The 23,843-nt window shown below is 35.3% G+C and overlaps 3 protein-coding genes across 4 annotated transcripts; 2 read left to right on the top strand and 1 right to left on the bottom strand.

Annotated features, from left to right (window-relative positions):
• The first annotated feature begins 3,535 nt into the window (after positions 1 to 3,535).
• On the top strand, positions 3,536 to 10,468 carry LOC125663463 (uncharacterized). Of its 2 annotated transcripts, XM_056158625.1 has the most exons (5): positions 3,536 to 4,197; positions 5,110 to 5,571; positions 6,763 to 6,991; positions 8,878 to 8,999; positions 9,348 to 10,468. In XM_056158625.1, exons 1-4 carry the CDS (start codon positions 3,709 to 3,711, stop codon positions 8,919 to 8,921), a joined length of 1,224 nt encoding a protein of 407 aa, XP_056014600.1. In that variant the 5' UTR covers positions 3,536 to 3,708; the 3' UTR covers positions 8,922 to 8,999; positions 9,348 to 10,468. The 2 variants fall into 2 exon arrangements, with proteins under 2 accessions (XP_056014600.1, XP_056014599.1); XM_056158624.1 differs by lacking the exons at positions 8,878 to 8,999; positions 9,348 to 10,468 and having other exon boundaries at positions 6,763 to 7,637.
• LOC125663465 (uncharacterized) lies at positions 8,963 to 10,468 on the top strand. The gene is made up of 2 exons (XM_048895755.2): positions 8,963 to 8,999; positions 9,371 to 10,468. Exons 1-2 carry the CDS (start codon positions 8,963 to 8,965, stop codon positions 10,354 to 10,356), a joined length of 1,023 nt encoding a protein of 340 aa, XP_048751712.2. The 3' UTR covers positions 10,357 to 10,468.
• Positions 10,469 to 10,700: 232 nt separating this feature from the next.
• LOC125648859 (uncharacterized) lies at positions 10,701 to 13,112 on the bottom strand. The gene is made up of 2 exons (XM_048875873.2): positions 12,597 to 13,112; positions 10,701 to 12,096 (listed from the first exon to the last, which is right to left on the bottom strand). The coding sequence occupies exons 1-2, from the start codon at positions 13,019 to 13,021 to the stop codon at positions 11,214 to 11,216; spliced, it is 1,308 nt and encodes a 435-aa protein (XP_048731830.2). The 5' UTR covers positions 13,022 to 13,112; the 3' UTR covers positions 10,701 to 11,213.
• Positions 13,113 to 23,843: the final 10,731 nt, after the last annotated feature.

Genomic DNA, 23,843 nt, shown 5'->3' with positions numbered 1-23,843 from the left:
GATTTGAGAAAGGTTTTGCGACTTGAATTTAACTAAGAGTTCTTTAGAACTTTTTAGAATCCATATTTCATTTACAAGACCTCTGGCATATATAGTTGCACAGTACGTTTGAAGTTTCTCCTTCACAGCTGTCCATATTTATTTGATGGACACGATGTAAATGAAATATTTCACACACTTTCTTTGCTTGAACATTTAAATATCAAAACTACTGCAAAATACTATTCTTAGGAAAGGGGTGGGGGCTGTACTCAGGAAGATTGATAATAAATTTTGACAAAAGCTGGGCAGTAAAAGTTAAACCATTGGGAACCTTTGGGAAGAAATTAACTCTATTAACATTTTAATACTGATTAAAAAATTAAATAGACGAAAACATTTTATTGAATCAAATTAGTGGATCAGTAGATCCAAAAATCCGTGAGATACAAGACTTATACTGACTATACTAAAATACTTGCAAAGTTCATGAAGGGGCACAACTGTAAATTTACCTCTGTTTTCTATATTAAAGTATACCCCCCCCCCCACACACACATATCTTCGTGCTACTATTAGGCCACATCCACAAATCAGTGAGATATCATACTATACTAAAAGAAAAAAAAACTTGCAAAATTCATGAAGGGGCACAACTGTAGATTTATCTCTTTTTTCTGTAGTAATACATGTTGTGAACCCACCCAACCCCCCAAACACACCTCTACAAGCTACTTACAGACCTGATCTGACATATCAACCTACCTGCTCTCTTGTGTTTAAAAAACATTCTCTCTGTCCCGGTTTCCGTCTCTGCAGCAGAAAAAAAAAGTACATTTACATTCCTAAGTGCTCATTAATACACATATTTTGGAGAACTATTTTCGGGTTACCTCAGGTCCTAGTTGAGGATACGTTTTATCCTTCTGCGCATGAACCGTCTAAAGTATTATACGGTAGGGATCCCTGATATAGTATTGCTAGTATGATTTCCTTGGTTTTGCATTTTCGCTTGTTTCACCTTTTTTACATTAGGTTTTTCGGTCTGACAAAATTTGATTCGGTCCAGTGTGTTCATTGATTACACGGGACCGAATGTACTGTGTGGTCCAAAAAGCTTTCGCACAGACTGTAAACGCACACATTTTTTTTATAAACTCAACAAACTTTTTTTTAAATTAGAAAATTGAGACTGTTGATATACTACGCATTGCGTCTAGGTTTACTTTTTGAAATTAATATTTAAAATGTATACTGTAGTTTATTTAACTTTATCATAATTAATTTTAGAACTTTTTTTTTCATTCCAAGTTTCCCACCCTTGCCAAAACCGCAAGAAAATGGAGATAAATTGTTATTCCGTGTAGATATAATATCATGAACAGCCTCAGAGAAAGATCATTATGAATACTATTGAAGAGAGTTTTGAATGCCGACTTTTGGCTATGTTTAAATGTGAAGCTTTGAATATTGTTCAAATTAAACTAGTGTCTAATTTATTTTTATTTCTACAAAAACTAGGTATATCTTAAGCGAAATAAACATGAAGACATACTGATTTAAAGTATGAGACCGATAAAATGTAGGATCGGATCAGTCAATGTTCGAATCGGCATGCAGTCGTCTCAAATATCTCCGTGATTCAGAATTGGCGGTGTGATGCGGAACGAACCTGTAAACTTGGGTATGGAAAATGTAAAGACCTGTGACATTTACAGCAATTTTCAGACAATTTAAATGATTTTTCATTTGAGAAACTTCTGATCTTCTCACAAGAAGATTGAAACCTAAATTATCTTCCTGGTACCCCCAGCAATCGTTAATGAAAATGTGATCCGGAACTGGACAAACGACAGTACATTTAGTCTTGAAATGTATGTACATCTGTACCTGTACATGTACAAATACAATTTTAAATGCATTCACTGAATTGTGTTATTCATTTCTTCATAATGAATTTCTATACGCAATGCTTTGAACACGTAAACTAAGCAATATATTATCACATTTGGGTATAAACAAAATGTCTTACAGAAACACTGCCTGTAATTTTGTATTTACTGAATTATCAATATGTGTATTCAAAGGGGCATTTGCTTTCATTTTGTCACCAAAAAATTTGATTCAATGAAAATTGCTCAATATTATATATATCAGGAATAACTGCACGATTTAGTTATTTAAAACACTTTTTTATCCCGAATGCAGGTCCATGAATTATGTATATATTTTTTTATGATTAATGTCTTGCAAGGCAATTATTCTTCCATATATATTTCTTTACACCAAAGCGGTTATCTAACATAGTCTTATCAGGGTTTCTCTTGTTTTTGTGCAAAATAAATGTGTTATTAGTTATTTTATATATTCCTTTGCCATTGAGAAATTTTGAGGAAAACAAATTACTGTCACTTTCACAGTTAATGTCCCTTTTAAAAAAAATAGAAAATTGGTTATTTTACATGTCAGGTGATTTTGAATATATTTTTCATTGTTTTACAATACAAAAGTTTAAGAAAGAAAAAAAAAATATAATCGCTCGCTTTGCTCTATTACGATACCGCCTGAAAATTATGTTGAAAATAAATTTTAATATTGTAAATAGTAAATCGCTCGCCCGCCCTTATTTTTTGGGGTCATTTGTCCGAAGAACAAGAAATTTTATTGGTTTCGCCTTATTGTCATTCAAATAGTTATTTTCAACTAAATACGGAAATTTTATTAGAACTGTTAACCATCAATATACGTTTCGTTCAAACCCTATATTACATTGTGATGTAAGTGTAAAATTTTAATAACGAAAGTAAAATCATACTAGTGCATTCCCCTTTGCATATAATGTAAACAAAGAAATTAGTTCATTTAGTGTTTAGATAATTAGATTCAGAAACGTCAACTTATTTCTGATAACGATATCTACACGTGTATATAACTTGATTAATACAATTTATCAAAATTTAGTAAACAAAATACATATACATGTATACCGTATGTATCGAATGCACTCAGTTTAAAGTAGATGACGTTGGAGACGTGTTTATGTTCCTAAAACAGCGGACAATACATCCAAATCACGTGGTGTCGTATTTTGTATAGAGCGAGCTGCTCCGGGTAGGTCATCAAGTTCAAACAGGTTTTCATAATGGAGAGGCCTCTAGTGAAAATTTTGCTTATCTTTTTTTGAAGATATCGACGATATGGGCTACGTTTATCACCATACGAAATTTAAAAGTTTATAATGATATACAATTACAGCCTGAATGATTTAACAATACCTAATATCACTCATATATTTCCAGATCTGTGAATTTCAGCTAATGAGGAAACCCCAAGCTTAAACTCAGCGTTATATACCGTTTGTGGCGAATTTATGCGCCGTGTAACATTAAATCATGCAAAGTGCAAATGTTGATAAGTTGAATCATGTAAAATTTTCATAGATATATTGGAGGCCATTTCACACAATCATTTCACTTCATCCTTTGGTTTGAAAGTGGTGGGGTGTTAATGAAAATTATGAATTTAGTATTTTTTGACAGATATTCATCGTCGGAAACCCACGGTTGATTACGCTTCGTTCCTCTCTCCATCACCCGTGGGTCCATTCATACCTATTCGCTCGTTCTCATGAATAATATCTAAAAATATTGTCCAATCAAAGTAATCGTTATAATAACGGAACTCTTCTGTTTTTAAAGGTAGCATTACTTAACTGCTACCACAGCAAATATGGCCGCGCCTGTAAAATATTGCGTGCTTTGCCAAAAGACCATTACTGACCGATCATACAGGTCTCTATCGTCAGCCACGAGTCAGGAACAGTACAAGGATGTGTACAAACTTATGTGCGTTCCAAGCATAAAAGGATTTGCATGTAATTCCTGTGCCAACAAGCTCAACCGCGTTCAAAAGCTCAACAACGATCTGAAAACTAAATTAATTAGCATAAAAGACGAACGAGATAAGCTGTTATCCACGTTGAAAGATATGACAGGTGTTCGAAGTCTTAATGACAAACTGTCAACGCCTAAAGGGACAAAACGAGTGTTAAGTTCATTAAAACTCACCCCAACTCCAAAATCAAAAGTAAAAAAGGGTTTGTTTTTAAGTCCTAGTTCTTCAAGAAAAAGAAGAGTTGAACCTGTAAAGTGCCACGATGATAAAAAGATTGATGAGTGTACTCAAACGAAAGACCAGTCTGAGGAATTTGACGTGAAGGTAATTATTTTTTAAAAATATCATTTGGGGGGGGGGGGGTATTTCTTTAATGTTCCATGATCTTTTGTCTGAAAATAAGAGGGGTGAAAATGAAGATTTAAAAAATACTTTCACAAATATCATGTTTAGCGTAATGTATTTGAACCGTGCAATGATTTCAATACATGTAATACATAAGATTTGTTTCTGTCATGTCTGTTTAAAATATCCTAGAGTAGATAAAATGTAATATTTTGATATTTCGTCATAATGTAACCATAGGTATGGAACGTTTAAACCAAGAAGGGTTGAATTGAAAGAACGCAACACTTAAAAAATTAAGATAAACAAGTTTATCAATACTTGTTAATCCTTCTATTGTTTTAAAATTGAAATGCAGGAATATGTGTGACAAAGGTAGAAAAAAGCTCAACAAGTTGTTTTAGACGTTGAATTTAACTAATTTTCAGTATTTTCCTTTAATTTATATGTATGCTTCTTAATTCTAATATTTTTTGATAATTTTTAATGACTTACAACCCAGAATCATTAAAGCTTCCAAACATCGATCTACCAATTAATCAGACAATGAACAATTTGTAGCAAACCTGTTCTTACAGCACTGAAGCCCCTTTTATTGTTTACACCCACCTGTACAGGTATACAGACATACATGTACATTCCCTTTTGCATCTGTGTAAACAATAGCTTTCACACTTGTCGCTCCATTGACCACAGGTCGCCCTTATACTCACCACTCCAATGAGTAAATATCACCATTACAAAGTTTTTAATTTTGTTTTTATATATTTATTTTTATTATCTTTTTATTGGGGGGGGGGGGCAAAATTATTGGGGCGACGAGTGGTGCCCCTGAACTTATTTTACTTTGAATGGATTTTCTTATAAATGAACATTTACATCTTTATACAGATAGTAGTGAAGTACAGTGGTGTTGAAAGATTAAAGATTATCAAAGAAGAACACGAGCAGGCAGCTTTAAAGTCATTGCTGAATAATGCCTCACCTCGAGCAGTGCTGAAGAATTTAAGTTTGAATGAAAATTACAAGAAGGAAATGTTTGACATTGTTAAAAATGTGATACTAAATGAAATAAAACATATTTCAAAAAAGGATAGTGAAATATTCAAAGGACATGCATCCAACAATGAAAAACTTATAAAATTTGACTGGAAATGTACAAGTCAGCAGCTCCAACTAAAGGCACCATATCTGTATTCAGTATTTAGCAGCGTTGTTGGCTTGCAAAAGAAGAAAAACCTACCACAGATGCTTACATCCCTTGCTGTACTTTTGTATGGAAGATCACAGACCATTAACCAGTTGCAATACATACTAGGCTTAATTCTCCAGAAATGTGGCTTGAACAGAGAGGTATTATAAAATTTAAAAAGTGTTGTAAATGACATCTATATTTATAAATCTCCATGTGTATGTTATTTAATTGCTGTATCACAAGTATGACCTACAATCAAAAAGGCCTGCAGGAGGTAGTACTTTCGAGGATCCAGTGCTACATTTAGCCAGTTTGAATTTGGGTTGTGTAATGTATCTGGTAATTAAATTTGCATGAAATTGAATTAATTGTTCGAATCAGATAAACTGTAGTTACCAATGTACAAGTAAATTTTTAGGTCGCCTGAGTAGACTTGCATGTAGGTCACATTTTGCAATTGTTTTGCATCCGTCGTCTTGCGTCTTCCGTCGTGAGTTAACAATTAAACATCTTTAACTTCTTCCTTGATAACTACCATTCCAATTCTTTTCAAATTTGGTATGAAGCATCATTGGGACAAGGGGACATAAATTTTAAATTTCCCCTAGGGCGTGACAAAAACTGCCCAAAATTTTACCAATTTTCAAAAATCTTCTTTACAACTACACATGTATGGGAAAAATTAAATGCATAGTAATGTAGAGCCTCTAACAAAATTGTAACTTTCATGATCACTGGTATAAGGGTTCTGACTTCAGGGTGGGGCAAGATTTGGCATATAGAATTTTTGTGTAAAACATTTTAATGACATTTTTAATGCTATTGATACTAAATTGTAACTAAATGGATATTCAGAATGAGCAGGTAGCCCTTTACCAAAATTGAAAATATGATGATGGGTCAGGCCCTAGGTCAAATAGTGAAAATATATTAAATCTTAGAAACTCTTCTTCTCTACTCCTATGTATAATTGAGATAAACTAAATGCATGATTATGATGTGCATAAAGCTCTCTACCTAAATTGTGAAATTTTAGGCTCCTGTGTATGGGGTTCAGGTCCTAGGGTGGGGCCAATATGGCCACATATAATGAAAAATGAAAATGTTTAAAAATACAATTAGGAAATGTTGATATGATTTATATCCTCTAAACTTCCATTTTCCTTATTCTGTAATTAAATATGAATTGTGTGTATTTTGAAATATCATGAATATGTGCACAAAAGACTCCATATTGATGCTTATATAGAAATTTGAGGCTCTGTATGGGCTGTGATACTCAGGTGACAGTTAAGGCCCATGGGCCTCTTGTTTGTAAGTTTTAAAAAGAAAATACATCTGAATTTCAGGGAATGAATATCATTCATGACTTGGGAATAACAATTTCCCCTACAAGTCTACACAAGAAAACAAAAGAGCTTGTGAAGCAGCAAGAAAATCGACTCCATTCAATGATGACATCTTATGTTGAGGAGATTGAAAGCAGGCATGAGATGGGGAATGAAACTGCTGCAGAAGAACAAATGGATGCAGAGGAAGTTACATGTAACAAAAAGCTGAGACCAATTGAAATACTAGGTGACAATCTAGATATTACAATCACCCCTTCTAAAATGAGCTTGCAAAATCAAAAGAAAAGTTTACACTGGTTTCTAGTTTTGGTCAAAGAGAAACAAATCACTTTTGATGAATCCAAGGTCCCCTTTGATCCGCCTGTGGATTTCCCAACATTGAATGCTGTGAACTGGATCCCATCAAGTGAACAGTTGAATTCTTTAATGTCCAATTTCAAATTTCATGTGGCTAATGTTCTTATGCATTATGTTCCTTTTCTGCAGTTACATATTACAAATTTTCCCAAGTATATAGAGCACATGTATATGGACCAAATGAGAAAGAAATCTGTTTTTCTGAACTGTGATTTAGTAGATGCCAGTGAGAATAGCTCACAAGGAATGATAGAAATTCTCCAAAGAGTTCATCAACTTGCTGTTCCACATGTTAGGGAAAATCCTGAAAAAAATGTTTTGGAAAAGGTAGTTTTTGGTGGGGATGTCCTGACAAACGAAAGGGCATTTAGTGCTCAAGAAGCAATGCAGAACAGCCCTTCTGAGTATGAGTCTTTATTGGGAGTAATTCACAGACCAGAGGGTCTACATAGAGAGATGAACTTCCTTCTGGTATAATTTAACATCAGTTGAAAGCAGTTTGGAGTTTTGTTGAAAATTACAGTCGTTGTTTATTAAGGCCCATATTACCATTCCTTAAATTTTTGACTAATGAATACTAATAATAGATATCTCTAACTCATGACTGTTTTAGATACTGTAGTTCCATGTTCAAACATGTTCCTCTAACACAACTATTAGCCACCTTCAGAGTTTTTATCCAATCCCCAACATATAGTTTCTTTCTGGAGATTAATTCTAAAGGTACATGTAAGTAATGCTATATTTTTCTGTACTTTTCTCCCCTATATGAATAGGAATATTTAAGATTCAAATCCTGTTATTTCCAGATTCCCCCCCCCCCTTCCCATTGATCTTTTCAATCATTGACCAGTACATTATAACTAATTTGAACATGGAACTGCAGCATCTAAAACAGTCATGAGTTTCCCGATAATGTTACCACAAACCCTAGCCAAATTGTTACCTTATTATAGTTTTTTAGCTCAAGTAAGCTTTTCTGATCACCTGTTGTCCGTCTGTCTGTAAACTTTCACATTTTAAACTTCTTCAGAACCACTAGGCCAATTTAAATTAAAATTGGTACAAATCATCTTTGGGTGAAGGGAATTCAAAATATCAGTTCAATTGAAGGGCCATACCCCTTTCAAGGGGGAGATAATCACAAAAATGCAAATATGGTTCAATCAAAAATCTTCTTTCCAACAATCAGAAAAACCAGAAAAGTTGGAATTTACATGGAAGCTTCCTGATATATTGCCGATTTAAGTTTTTTAAAATTATGGCCCACGGGTTAGGATGATGCCACAGTAGGGGATCAAAGTTTTACATGCTAATAAATATGAAAAGTTTTTAAATATGAATTATTGTTAAGATGACTCAGAGCGATGTGGCTCATGGGCCTCTTGTTTTGAAATGTTAATTTTGTGTTTGTTTCATTTTACATTCATATTTTTTGTTTCAATTATAGAAATCTTGTTAAAATATAGAGTAATTAGATTGATATAATTACTTCTTGCATTGTTTGGAATTTTCATGATACATATTTCATAATAATGCTGCATTTTTTAAAAACAAACCTGCCATTCAGGCTTTTGAAAAGGGCTATAAATGTAATATATAGTAGTTAATAATTTTTGAGCTCTTTTTGCCTTTGTAAAATTTTATAAAGTAACAAATAGAACCATTGGTTAAACAATCTGAATTTTTAAGCTACAAATATTTTGGTTGTTGCTATTCTTCTTTGAATAACCTTGTTCACTTTTCTTTGTGCAGGGAATTTATCAGCTCTTCTACAAAGAAAAAAGCAGTGCAGATAAAGGGTCTTTATACCAGTTGCGGAATCTGATTAATAGACGAAATGTTTCTGGCCCTGAAGAAGTCAATTCAAGCTACAGGTATTGCTAGTCATACATGTCACACATGTACTTCATTAATTTCTTGATATGACAATTCCTTTTATAAGTGTTAAAATTGGGTTGTTACATTCCAAAATATATACATTGCATCGAACCTGTAATATGTATTATCAGAATCATACAAAATGGATGAATTTTAGTAGTGCCTATTTTTAAGTCACCCAGGAGACCTATTGCCATTCGTCTTTATCCGTTGCATGTTAACAATTATATACATTTTTAACTTCTTGAAAACTACAAAAAGCTATATCCAGGTGACTGTTATGGCCTGTGGGCCACTTGTTAAAACTTGAAAGTTTGCTATTATTACTTTATTTAATTATTCAGAGCACATCATGACTTCAAAACAGACATCACAGACTCGTACATTGTTGCAGCATTTCTAGATCTCATGCAAATGGAGGATTTGAGTTGTACACCTAATCCGATACCCTTGTTTTCGTTGATGTCTGATAATCAGAAAAATGAGTGGCTTCTGAATGCAGCAGAAAGAGTTTTGAATGAGCTGAAAGTAAGCAAAGTTTCCTTTCAGGATATCGTTGACGACATGGGGGCTCTGGACGGTGATGTAAATAACCTTGATGCTATGAAGTCTGCTGATTTCTTTTTATGTGCAGTATGTGGAAAACAATATCATAAAAGAGGCTGGCTTAAAAAACATCTAGAAAAGAAACATCATTGGAAATTTCATATTCCGAAGGGAAACTCTGTGTGTTACAATCCCATACAGACTTTTCTATTCATGTCTTTGCTACACAGAGACACCTGCGACTCGTATCGAATGGGTGATGGTGATAGAATCGTACGAAATGTGTATTTTGAGTGGTTATTCGCATCAGGACTGAAGCACTCAAAGTATAAAATCTGGCTTTTCAGAACTCTTTGCTACATTTATCTTCTAAGTCCTGAGCTGAGTTTCGAATACAAATGGAATATGACAGTAAATTTAAAAGGTGGAACTGGACAGTGTATTCCCAATGATAACTGTGTTGAGTTACAAGTGGGCAATATAAAGAGCCAGTTGAACACTCAGGGTTCTAACAAGTCATATAAGTCAGCAAAACAAATCTGTATGACTACTCAAGTCATTGATGCTGTAAAAGAGAGTCTTATGTCGTCCACAAAAACAGCAAGATCCAAAAGCAGTCGACCAGTGGTTGACAAGATGAAGGACATTGTGGCCGTTATAAACTGCTTAAGATCTAAAGACTTCGTTAAAGACTTAACATGGTCAAGTTTCCACAATTTTAAAGATCCAATCAGTGGTATTGACTGTAAAGATTTGCATGAGTGGATTTTTCATCAGAGAGAAGTTGCCAATCAGTATATGAAATAATGTAATGATACTTGAACATGTTAAGTGTTCAAAATATCAGAGTATAAATGGGGTAGATTGGGAGTTTACAACTAAGATTACATATATCTGATGTTAATAAATTGGTATTTACTCAAATGAAGGTTTATTATTTTTATTTTTATGACCAGTTTGTATAAAAGTACACACACCACTTTATATTACTCATCATGTATTGTTATTCATCACATACATGACATGCCACACAAATGAATGGGATCTAACTTCATCTACTACTGCACTGCACTTAAGATAATTTTGCTATGATTAAAAAGTGGTAAAATAAGGTAATTGGTTTTTTCCCTTGATATGAAAACAACGAACAATGACCACTAATGGCAATTTATTACCTCATGTACATCATGGTATGCAACTTAATTAACATGAAAAATTAATATGTAATTTGAAATATACTTATGTCAACAAGCAAGATTATTATGTTGATTCTTGTGACATACTTATCGTAACATTTGACTTATTTATATGAACAGAATTTTCTTGCATGTTCACACAATTATCTTTCATATCTGCATAATCTGTAGAAAAAATGAGAGGGGACAGAAATATACCACAATTTTTCAGAAGGGTTTAAATAAAATGGACATATTTTCCATATATAATATTTTGATTATACAAATAACCTGAGATAGAAAATTCTTCATATCACAAATATTTGGCAGATATCAAAGGTCAATATTGAAATTTCGTCCAACTCTGAACTACAGTATAAAAATAACAGCCAAAAATTTAATGCTCTTTTTTTACACGTCAATAACTTGACAAATACTGAACATTACTAGTAGTCTTTCAGACAATATTAAATGGTTAAATACAAGCAATTAGAAAGAATCAGTATCACTTTCACTCTCGGAGTTATCAGAAGATGTTTCTTGTAGTTCCTCATAATCCATGAATGAATGTTCATAATCATTACAATTGTCTTTTCCGCATGAGCAACTAGCATTACATATATCGCAACATAAATGCTTCACTCTGTTTTCTGCTGGATCATAGTTGTACGCAGACAACATAACTTGTCTCCTGCACTTATCCGAGTTATCAATGTACTTTTTCATATCATCATCTAAATTTTTGCATTGTCTTGAATTATAAAGTAATAAGGCCATTGCTGTTTGTGAACCATCTCGTCCTGCTCTACCTAACTGCTGTACAAAAGAATCCATATCCTTTGGTGGACCAAAGTGAATTACATTGTTTACACCTTTAAAATTAACCCCCATTCCTGCAGCACTTGTTGCAATCAATACTCTTATTTTACCATTTTCATCCTGCATATCCTGTTTAATATTTTCTTTTACAGTTTCAATTGTTTTTGAATGATACATATCAATGTTCTGAGTTTTTTCCATCTGAAATGCACTAAATACATCTCCACATAACTTGATAGAAGGACAAAAAATAATATAACGTTCACATAGCTCTTTTTTTTCCTTCAATAATCTTACTAAAAACAAGAATAAATCTGCTATTGGTATTGTACTTTTGACCTTTTTCACAAAGAGTTTAATATTGTCTCTATCAGGATTGTCAATCAATTCAAAGCAATCATTCATGGCAAACTTTCTCTTCAGGTCAGATCTAGCTGCCTTGTTAGCAGTTGCAGTTATCAGTAAAATAGGGCATTGAATCAGGGATCGTATTTCTCCAATTTTACCATACCACACTCTGAAAGGTTCATCACCTCTGCAACCACTTTCTCCCCTGAAATAAAAATAGAAAACTCTTCATTTTGCAAAACTTGCTCATGGTTAACAGGTCCAGCACAATCTCTATCAGCTGTTTATTAAGCTATACAGCTTTATTTAGCCTTATAACTTTATAAAGCTGTTTTAAGCATCTTTGACCGTGGAGAACTGATCCCACTGTGTACTGTTTGACCACAGGGATCAAACTCTGGTCCCACCGGTGAGAAACGAGTGTGTTAAGTACAGTACTTGGACACCCATAGCTTAATAAAGCTATAGCTAAATAAAGACATTCATTGTGCTGGATCTGGTTAAATTATGATACACTAAAGCTCATGAAACAACAGTACATTTTTAAAACAATTACATATAAATGCTAATATTGAATTGGACTCCTTTGATATTGAGTACAGGTTATTATTATAAGTGCACATGCTTAGAGGATGCTTGTTCTCTCTCTCTCTCTCGCTCTCTCTCTCTCTCTCTCTCTCTCTCTCTCTCTCTCTGAAAACATACCATCGTAAAACAGTATGGGCCTCGTCTACAACAATCAATTTGAAGTGCTGGCTCCTGGTCACCATTTCACGCCATTTCGTAACGGATAAAATCGCTTCCGGAGAGGTAAATAAAAACTGAAACTTCTCATCTGTTATTTGATCATCTTCTTCTGAGTTTCTTCCGATGTAGGTCGCAGTAAATCCAAGTGACATCAAAGACTCGCACTGCTCTTTCATTATTGAAATCAGAGGGGTTATCACTAAAACATTGCAGGGATTTCGATGTTTTTCAGTCCACAACAATGGGAAAGCTTGATAACATAAGCTTTTCCCGCCCCCTGTCTTCATTGACAAATATACATCTCTTCCTTCTAACAACTTGTTTATGGTGTCTTCTTGGAAATCCTTTAATTTGCTTATTCCGAACCGTTCAGCAATCGCCATTTTGAATTGTATACCGAAATTGGACTGAAAGCGTCTTTTTGATTGGACGAATTCGCTCAGGGTATACGTAAAGCGCCCAATCAAATTGCCTCATGAATTATTCATGAGAACAAGCGAATAGGTATGAATGGACCCACGGGTGATGGAGAGAGGAACGAAGCGTAATCAACCGTGGGTTTCCGACGATGACAGATATTGAACTTTTGATCTTTTGATCCCATCCCTTTGTATATTCGTTTGTCATTTTAAATTCTTTTTAAAGTGTTTTTATTTTGGTTGCTAACCTATATAACCTAATGCAGACGATAAAAAATTACACAAAATACATATCATGATATCAAAAACTTAATCCTCATGTTCAACTCCTCTCCCAGGAAAATTTTCTAGATTCGAGACTGGATAATGTTAATTGCATGTTCATGTATATTGCATACGCATCTAATGTAATCTTATCATTGAAATCCGGGCTAGTTTTTGCTTTTTCACGTGTGATTCAATATTTTGAAAATTGTTTTTTTTAAATCAACTTTTAATACATTAAACAGTTCGACGTGTATTGACTTACGTATCAATAGGTGATGGAGGTGTGGATTAGCTCCATACGTTTACGATCTATATAGGCTGGCTCGTGGTTTTATTTTAAATAGTAGTGGAAATATAATCAAATTAACCGACGAATTGAAATAAAGGATCGACCCCTCTTACCCCCACAAATTTGGATTTAAATAGAGCTTTAATTTCATTTTTGAATTTTGCGAAATAAGAATTTTCAGACGTGAAACCAACTTTTTTTTCGACTTGCCTCTCTTGTTTATAACAGGTTACTTCTAAAATTCTCGGTATTCCTATTGTATCACAACTTGGACATAAATAAACATTAGATACGGCTGTACCCCCCCCCCCCTTCCTTTCACCCAAAACCCTACAATTTGACAAAATTCTTGGCAAAATGTACCATACTCATATGTAATGCTCCAGTTTGACATGCTACAACCGTGTTCAATTCTCGTTCAGTCCGTGTATGAACAGTTTGACGGCGTGACGTCTAAAACACACACCGCTTGTCAAACACTGTTGATTTTCTGTCTTCTAATTTTAGAATGCCTCGCTATATAGTGCAAAGGCCATGCCATTTAAATGTTATAGTCGGGAGTTTTACATGTTCTACCATGAAATGATTTTTTCATGGTCAAAAGAAAATTATGATATATAGACCCTTGTCTAAAAAAATAAATAGATATATAAAAGACGTCATTCTTTATTAGAACACTTCCGCGGTAATATACACCTGTTCCGCAGAAGCGCATGCGACTTCTCCAAACTTATATCATAGAATGGGCCGGCTCGTGCCTGTCCATAACAAGAACTGGGTGTAACTTCTAGTATGATTGTATGTTACAAAATCCCAGTTTTTTTTTTTTGTCGTTATATTTTAATTGTTTAATCAAACTATATGTAATTTATCCTACCTAACTAAACAATTCTACGTCCACATCGCCATGCACTTTGATTACTGCCTCCTGTTGTCTGTTTCCTGTTTAATCTCCGTTTGTTAACAAACGATGAGATCGTCGGTGCATGCATATGTATAATATATGGTCGACTTTATCTTAGTTGCATTTTACGCGCTTGTCGCGTGCTGCTTAACCCATCGTGCCTCTTTATCCCGAAATAGGTTGTTTAGACGTTTAAGTTTCGTTTCTTTACAAAATTTCCCTTGAAGATTATTTCACGTCATTTCATTTCACTACAGGATACCCTTTTTACACGTTATAAATGAAACTGACCACGGTCAGAAACGGTAAAGTACGAAGTGGTGAAACGGACCGATATTGGTTCCCTTTTTTACAATCACAAGTGAAGTATAGCGAGAGTGGCATTACTTTCAGGAAGTCAAAGGGACTTTACCGATCTTTTCCCCCGATCTATAAATAGGTCGGTAGAATACTTGATCACCTGTCTTCGTTGCGCCTGTGTATATTACCAGTAAGTTGATTTTGTTTCATTATATGTAATATTTCCCCTTGGTTATCTGTAAATGAGCTATTCTGTCTACTTGAAACATTCCTGCAGGAAGGTAGAATATATGAACGCTGAATCATTACAGTATTTTTTGCGTGTTTAATGTACCTACTCTCTTTCATTAATCCATCGGATAAGCTTACCTTTGTAAATTGTTGTATCTAAAACACGCTTGAGTAATCAGGAAATTCAAACGTGAATACCAGGTGTCTATATCTGGGGTAATTTACATGTATATGTAGTTAATTCGTGCTAGATAGAAGAGTCACGGCGGGCTTGGCTGGTCATAAGCGAATCGTTGTTAGTTTTGTGTCCAGTCGAGAATTTTTCAATTATATTGAAACGCTACTAGCTGTAAGTACCACTTTAGTCCTACGCTTAACGCTTCTGCTCGTAACAGTGAGAGTCATTTAAAGTACCAACGCCATTCGCGACACGGGACCTTCGTTTTGTAAAGTCATATCCGAAATCAACGTCGGAAACCCACGGTCGGTCGCACTACGTATACCTCCTGTGGGACAAAACGTTGATATTTATGTTGATCAGCTTCTATTACCCAAACTCTCTGCTCATTGTAGCTCGGTTTTGCTGTCATTAAAAATCTGAAGAAAACAAAAGTTATTGAGATTGAAAAATTGTCATTTATTACAATATCAAATGACGGGGGAAATCTTCAACAGAAGATTCTGGTGAAAATCAGTGAATACATTCTACATCAAAGTAACGGCAAAGTTGAATTACTCAAAGTTTGATTTCCCCCAAAGAAGACAAAATGACGAAAATGATGCTACGCTATGAGATGACAAATACAAAATCATCAAAACAAACCCAGAGCCATCGTCGGATTCCCACGGGTGATCTCGTCTTTTACTCATCACCCGTGAACAAACTCGCCGAAAAAAAAATCATCTTATGTAATTAATAAGCGCAGTTCAGTTGATTGGCTGCTGCACAGAGTCGCGATGGCTAATCAACGAATCAAAGTTTATGTTACGTGTGTATGTTCGGCAATGACAAAAACTTTTCCGTAGTTAAGACACCGATTGCAAATAAATCCACTCACCGATGTATTTCGCAGTTTGAGAAAGGTACTCCCATATAATTTTTGACTGGTATTTGATCTAAATGACCTTTACGACTTGTCTGTCATCGTTTTAAAACAAAATTTGCACGTTTTAACGGGTGTCAAGATCTTTAACATAAATGGCAAACTAATAAACATATTTTCAAAATTGAAGAATTCCAACATTCTGATTGGTTGTCTATAATCAACAAATTAGCATATTTTACACCATATTTTGGAGAGTTTGCCCACGGGTGTTGCGTAAAAAACGAGATCACCCGTGGGTATCCGACGATAACCCACAACAAAAAGATGGCGAAGAAATAAGGTCATATATATATACAAAAAAAAAATAAGAGAAAAAAAAACAAACATGTAAAACCAACATCTAAACACATTACACAATATCACTAACCCACATAATTTATATAGAAAGTTACATAGCACCGAAGTAAACGCTGATATTTTCGCTGGAAAGTGTTTCTCGGCTTCTATATGCGATTGGTCGCTTTACCATTCCTTATTGATTGTTCAACCAGTGAAAAATACCCTTATTTTCAGTGTTCGGGAGCATAGAAAAACATGTTTTTGAAGCGAAGATATTTATTACGTTTAAGTTGGACAAGTTACAAAGCTTTCATCGAGATGCTTTATCTGTATTATTGACGCGGATGGTGTATTTGTGTCTAGAAATACTGGGGAGGAAAAAAACTGTGTCACCAAGCATTTACTACTGCGTACGAGTCTATGTACAGGTCTACATGTTCAGCACTCGTAGTCTCGCGATCTTTCCACTTTTATCTATCATACAGGAGCAATGTGTTTTTAAGAGACTTCGTATTCCATCGCTTTATAGGCCTATAGGTACATGTATGTTAAATTTACTTGCGTATTAAGTTCCTGCTGTAATTTGTTCCAGTTGTGGTGTCGACACAATTTGAATAAGTAATTATGACCTTCTTTACATACCTTTTTCGTGTTTATAAACACAATTGAAGTCTCAACTACGATAATTACAATATGACATGTGAACGGGATTGTAAGACCATATTTTGATCATGCATTATTGATTTTATTCACGTGCTATGTAGCAGTGATGATGATAAACATACCAATGGCGGATCCAGGATTTCTAAAAGCGAGGGGGGGGATGTGAAAGTGAACTTGTAGCCATAATAATCAACCATTTTGGGCACAAAATCTGGAGTTTTCATCTATTTATCTTTGCTAGTGGCACACAACAGACACACACTTTCATGGCGCAGTCATTACTGCTGACACTTTGAGTTCCTGGAACATTTTCGGCGATTCCCATTGGTCCTCAAAAGGTCATGTAAGGTCATGCATTTTGATGAGTTATGCGAAAATATCGGCGTTCTATCTCACGGGAGGTAAACGTAGCGCGACTGACCGTGGGTTTCCGACGATAATCCGAAATACCTGTGATTCTCATTTTTAAATGCCGACCGTTTGGCAAAGGAGCAATGGTTATCTAATAAACGTTTATGTCTAAGGCTTCACGTGGTTAATGTACGTGCGGGGTACACACTCACGACCTCCCTGTTACGAAGTGAACGCTCTACTACAGAGCTATCGCGACCGGAATTTTATTTTACAGTTGAATCCCTGATTATGAAAACGTTTTACACAAGTAATAAAAAATATGTTAAATCAATTTACTAGTAGCTATCTGATATTTATTTTGCGGGATAATTATACAATACACACACAGGTATTGATATTGTAACATGTATTCTTGTCCCAGCCCCAACCACTTATTGATCATTCGTTTTGTGGTCCCCAAAACGGGTAGTCAATGCGTGGTATAGAACGGGGACCAGACTAAGCTACAAGTAGCCTAATCTATAATAATTTGTTTTTCATGATGAAATCATTGTTAATGCTTATATACTTGTAATGTTTTAAATACCGATAAAGGAAATTCCCAAACATCGCTTGCAGAAAATAAAGGTCTTTAAAAATCTATAAATTCTAAGTAATTCAAATTACTATGATATAAATTTTATAATTAATTAAATATTTCGTACGACCTCTACTTGCATAGTACATGTAGATGATAGATATGGTGCTAGCACCGTAATCTTTTTTTAAAAGATAAACTTGTAGTAAGGTAACCCCACGTTTGGTGTGCCCAGTGATCCTTGTTTTATGTTTTCTTTGAAAAATTGTTGGGATTGCTTACGTTTAGTTCGTTTTGGTCACCTTTTTCATCTGACGGAATGGTCATCGTATCCATTACTCTTTGAGACGCTAATAGGGGCAACCATAATATCATTTGGAAAGAACAAAAGACAAGGTCAATTGGGATTTTAAATCTTATGCACTATATGTAAAATAAAAGTCGAAACTGGTTCCGGATTTGATTGAATATTGTAAAGGTCATCTTTGATATACGCGTTTATCAAATAGATAGCTCATGCAGGAATGAAACAAAACAACAAATGAATATTTATTTGTGAATATATTATCGTTGTAAAATAGCTTTTTTGGAGATCACCTTCACTAATTAATAAGTTTTAACAAAACTTTATCAAAATATGATTTATAATTAGTGTACCGAATTAGCAAGTGTTTAACGAATCAGGTTGAATTGTGATACTAAACACACCAACATTTCAGTATCATCGTATGACCTCGGTTTGATAGTTTTTCATCTTCACAAAATAGATCATATGTGAATAATTCTATACAAAATGTATGTTGAATCATTGATACCTATGATAGTAGTAATAAAGTTCTATATAAAATGTAGGAAAAGACACGAGTATTCAGATGTTACAATTTTGATCTCATTTGTTATGAACACATACTCACAGAAAATAAACCTGTTTTTTCACAAAACTTAAAAAGAATAAACAGTCTTGGTTATCAATGAGAAATACCAGCTCTCTTAAAATAAACTAACCAAAATATAAAGTTTTACTCAAAGTTCTTTTGTTTAGCTTGATAAGCATCTTTGAAATTGGGATTTTTACTTGCCCGTATTGTATAGAGTGTATGTGGTTGGTTCCGCGGAAACCCCAAGTACCATAACACGGAATCTATGTGAGCACAGTAACCTAAAATTCTAATTCCCACTTTACAATCGCAGTACCAGCCGGATATTGGATTGTTAGTGTTATATTCATTCTCTATCCAGCAGTATCTTTTAGCCGAGACATGGCAAAACTGTAATCGAACATGGATAAGATTAGATAGGTTTTCATTTTCATTTACAAATATTTCATAGGTGCCCTTCGGGCTAATGTGCTCATTCACATAGTTAATAGCTTGCTTCAGTTGATAAACACCAAACGTTATCCCTCTTGAATATTCCTCAGACAAAGTAGTAAAATCAATAGGCGCTTCAGAGCTTTCAGAATCTACTTTTCGCCTTTTTCCCCTTTTTCTTTGTTACATGCATGTTTGCTACGCGTTGTTAAACAATATTTGACTTTGTCTTCATGTTTAACATTTGTCTTGCAAGATTTTCACCTTGTGGTGTATCGGTTACTGTATGCATTGACGAGGTTGATTGATTATATATGTTTTAACATCTCACTCGATAATTTTTCACTCATATGGAAAGGTCTCCATCGTCGGTAAAGGGTTGCAAATTTTAGGCCTATGCTCGGCGCTTACAGCCTTTGAGCAAGGAGAGATCGTCACCGTGCCACATCTGCTGTGACAAAGGGCCTTGGTTTTTCCGGTCTCATCCGAAGGGCCCTCTTATAGTCGCCTCTTACGACAAGCTAGTTGTACTGAGGACCTATTCGTACCCGAATCCCCACGGGACTGCATCGATGAGAGCAACAACTATGTTTACATAGTCTTTTTTAAATGGTAATTGAGTATTTGTCACTACGTTTGCTAAACATTTCCAATGTTTAAGCCTGCAGACTCAACCACCCAACGTAATTTTGTAACCAATCTAGTGCTATTGGCCTCATCTGTACTATGTTGTTTTTGTGACCTGTTTAAGAAAGCTGGTATTTCCCATTTATATTGAAAACTGTTTATTGCATCAACAGCATCTCGGAATCCACGATCAAGAATTAATAAATCTTGATCATGCAACAAATAAAAAAATCCATTGGTATTACTTGTAAGCATACACATGTACTAGATACGATATTGACGTCATTGTTTTCCCGTCAGTGACCAACAACACTGCATGATGATGTACCCACTGGTACCAGTACTTATTAAGGATTAACAAGTAGCTTATCTTTATGCCTACTAAAGCACCTACGGTGTTGGGCATAACAACTACTCTTTCCAATATATATGTATGTCCCACCCATGACCAGAATGGCAGTGTCGTATAACCCAGTCAGAGTAAATCTTCCTTCGTAAATACAGTGGTGTGTTTTTCAATGACATCTTCACGCGATATATGAGAGATATCACCTCCATATGGTGTTTATATATCTCAACTGATTCGATATGCAAGAGCTTGTTCTGGGTATAATCAGTTTTTAAATCGAGGTAACCTACTGACAAACAAGTTGATGGTACAGGGATTTCAACAGTCTCGATTGAAGTCAGCATTTCGCAAATTCTATGGTCGTTATAACGATCTAGTTCGCCAATACAACCTCGCATTGGGTCAAATGTTGTCTGACGTGTTTCATACCGATTGTTAAGCCGTTTTTGGCACACTGATTTGACTACGGATAACTCCGTTTACCTGATCAGGATATGGGGCTCACGGCGGGTGTGACCGGTCAACAGGGGGTGCTTACTCCTCCTAGGCACCTGATCCCACCTCTGGTGTGTCCAGGGGTCCGTGTTTGCCCAACTATCTATTTTGTATTGCTTGTAGGAGTTATGAGATTGATCACTGTTCGTTATCTTCACTTTGCATATGCGAGAATCTGAGGTATAGGGCCACAAAATCTGCTAAAAACGCTTTTCTGGCTAATGCAATGATATGCGTGACTTGGTTTCCGTTATAACCAAATAGTGTAGAAAGAATAGAATGTGACGTGGCTGTAGGTACCTTAGTCAACAAGGGAGCTGCGGCATTGCGAGTAGAACGCATTGATATGGGACTGAAAATGGTAGACGGGTTAAAGATATTGAAATTGTGAATACGTTAATCCAGTTAAGGTCATGTGGCATCCTTGGATAAACGTGAGGAGTTGATTTCACTGACATTGTCCTTAATTTTGTCGTATCAATATGACCCCCCTTTCTCAAATGATTATTTTGTAGATGAGTAATGCAACATTTCCCACAGGGGATGCTTACTCCTCCTAGACACCTGATCCCACCTCTGGTGGTACTTATATTTAAAAGGTAAAACAGGTAAGGAAATACACGGCGAGTTAGTAGATGTTTATGAGTTTTCTGCACCATCTTATGCTCAGGTTAAATTCTGGGTTAGGGAATTCAACCGTCTGTAGAAAATTAAGCTAGCTCTGGACGCCCACTGGATGCCACCGACGAAGAAATGTGTAAGAAAGTTCGGGATCTGGTATACTCTGATAGACGAATTGATGCGGAAGAAATAGCGCAGGCGTTAGGCATTTCACATCGTAGTATTTCAACAATCTTACATGACGTTTAGGTATGCGCAAGCCCGCTGGGTCCCCAAATCCCTTAGCGATGAGCAAATGGCAACCAGAGCATCAGTATGTAGCGCCTTGTTGAAGCGTGTTAGGTAAAAAGATGATTTTCTTTTGCGTCTGGTGACTGTAGATGAGACTTGGGTTCATCATTATGAGCCAGAGAATAAAGCTCAGAGTCGTCAGTGGATATGACCTGGATCCCCGAAGCCAAAGAAGTTCAAGACGCAACACATCTGCTGGCAAGGTGATAGCCACAATTTTGGGACGCAACAGGCGTTATTCTGTTGGAATTTTTAACCAAGAGAAGAACAAAAACTGGAGTGTACTATACAAACTTGCTAGACCAGTTGAGACCCGCCATCCGTGAAAAACGCTAAGATAAACTCTCTAAAAGTGTTTTGCTGCAACAGAACAACGCGAGAGTCCACACTTGCAAAGTTGCAATGGATGCTGTAGAGCGAAACGGGTATGAATTGATACCACATACTGCCTATTCGCCAGACCTAGCTCCTAATGACTTCTTCCTATTCCCAAACTTGAAAAAGGATATCCTTGGACGTCATTTCCGGTCTAACGAAGAAATCGTGATGGCAATTGAAGAGTGGGTCAATGGAAAGGACCGTGACATTTTCAATTCTGGGCTGATGACACTTGAACACCGTTGGTCTAAGTACATCGCATTAGAGGGCAATTGCATCGAAAAAGAAGAAATGGATGTCAACCGGAAATACGTTAGGCTGAATACGTATTGACTCACCTTCGTACATTGAATGGAAACCCGTTTTACTTGAGTGAATCAGTAGTTACATTTCTCGTTTCATCTATTAATTATGTTTTTGTACTAATCTTTAATTTGATGATGGAAAAAGAATGTCCTTAAGTATAAGAAATGTTGTTAATGAAACGAATAATAAGGATAATAGTCAACCCATCACTGTCAGTAGGGCTCGAAATCATGCAAAAAGGTTCTTCATGCACATCGGTGAAATCACTTCCACTCTACCTGTTGTGCCACGGGATACACAGTTTTTTGGGACATACGTTACAACAATAATTTTCGATGGGGGGGGGGGTCGATATTTTCACTCTCATGGCAGTGGTGCCCCTGAAAATAGCATTATGATAAGGAATTAACAAAGCTGAACATGTTTAATTTGTCCATCGGCACAACTGCCATCATGCTTTTTGAAGGGAAAGTACTGTCAAAATTGACCACAAAAATGGGAAAACTGTGTTATTTGCCAAATATATCATCTAATTAAAAAAATAATATAACCCCGTTGTCTGTTAAATTAAGAACTGTTATGATTGGAGAAATTTGAGTGCACAAAAAGGTGACCTCAAATTAATAAATGTTTTGCCGGAACTCTGAATCTAGTTGTGGGTCAATTCCTCTAGCAAATCCATATCATCCTTTTCAAAATAAATCAAGTTAGTAAGTCAGTCATACACTTGTACATGTATCAATTGACGTCCAAATCTGTACGTACATTGTATATCATGTCATATAAAAAGGTGTATAATATAAGGGATTATTTACCAAATTCACTCTAAGTTTACGATTAAGTTTTGCTTCCAAATGTCTCATTGATAAGTCCTCAGGTGTTGGCAGGCAAGACCATCAATAACGGTCTGCCAGAATTGCAGTCTATCCTTCATTTTCTTATCAGCGCTTTAGTGCATATTGTATCGAAAAGGGCGTGGAGATGATTCCAACTCAAAATTTCCAAAAATTTCCTCATTTGTAATGTTTACAACGCTTAACTAGGGTATTTCTAATGTTCAGTAAATATTTGAATGTCAGTTGTTGAGTTACAACACTCACAATTCTTTGTTATATTTTGGAGTTGATTGTCCAAGATTTTGGACTTGTATCCAATACGTTTGTCTGATTGGCAATAAAATAAATTCAAATGAAAGCTTAATGGAAATTGTCTACCCCATCAATTAAAAGTACACTTAAGAATGAAATGCAATGTGAAGTCACATCATTATAGATTGGCTGTCGCATTAGCAGACTGTGGATCGTTAAAGTATATGTGTACTATTTCCATATTTACAGGTATAATCCAAAATGGAATGCTGTTCTACTCATCATGAAGACTCGGAAATCAAAGATGTTGGACTTGAAAATGTATCTCTCCCGTACGATCGAAGGACGGTA

Source organism: Ostrea edulis, chromosome 3 (assembly GCF_947568905.1).
Source record: "Ostrea edulis chromosome 3, xbOstEdul1.1, whole genome shotgun sequence".
NCBI lineage: Eukaryota > Metazoa > Mollusca > Bivalvia > Ostreida > Ostreidae > Ostrea > Ostrea edulis.
Note: the sequence above shows the minus strand (reverse complement) of the source record. Positions and strands in the feature narration are given on the sequence as shown.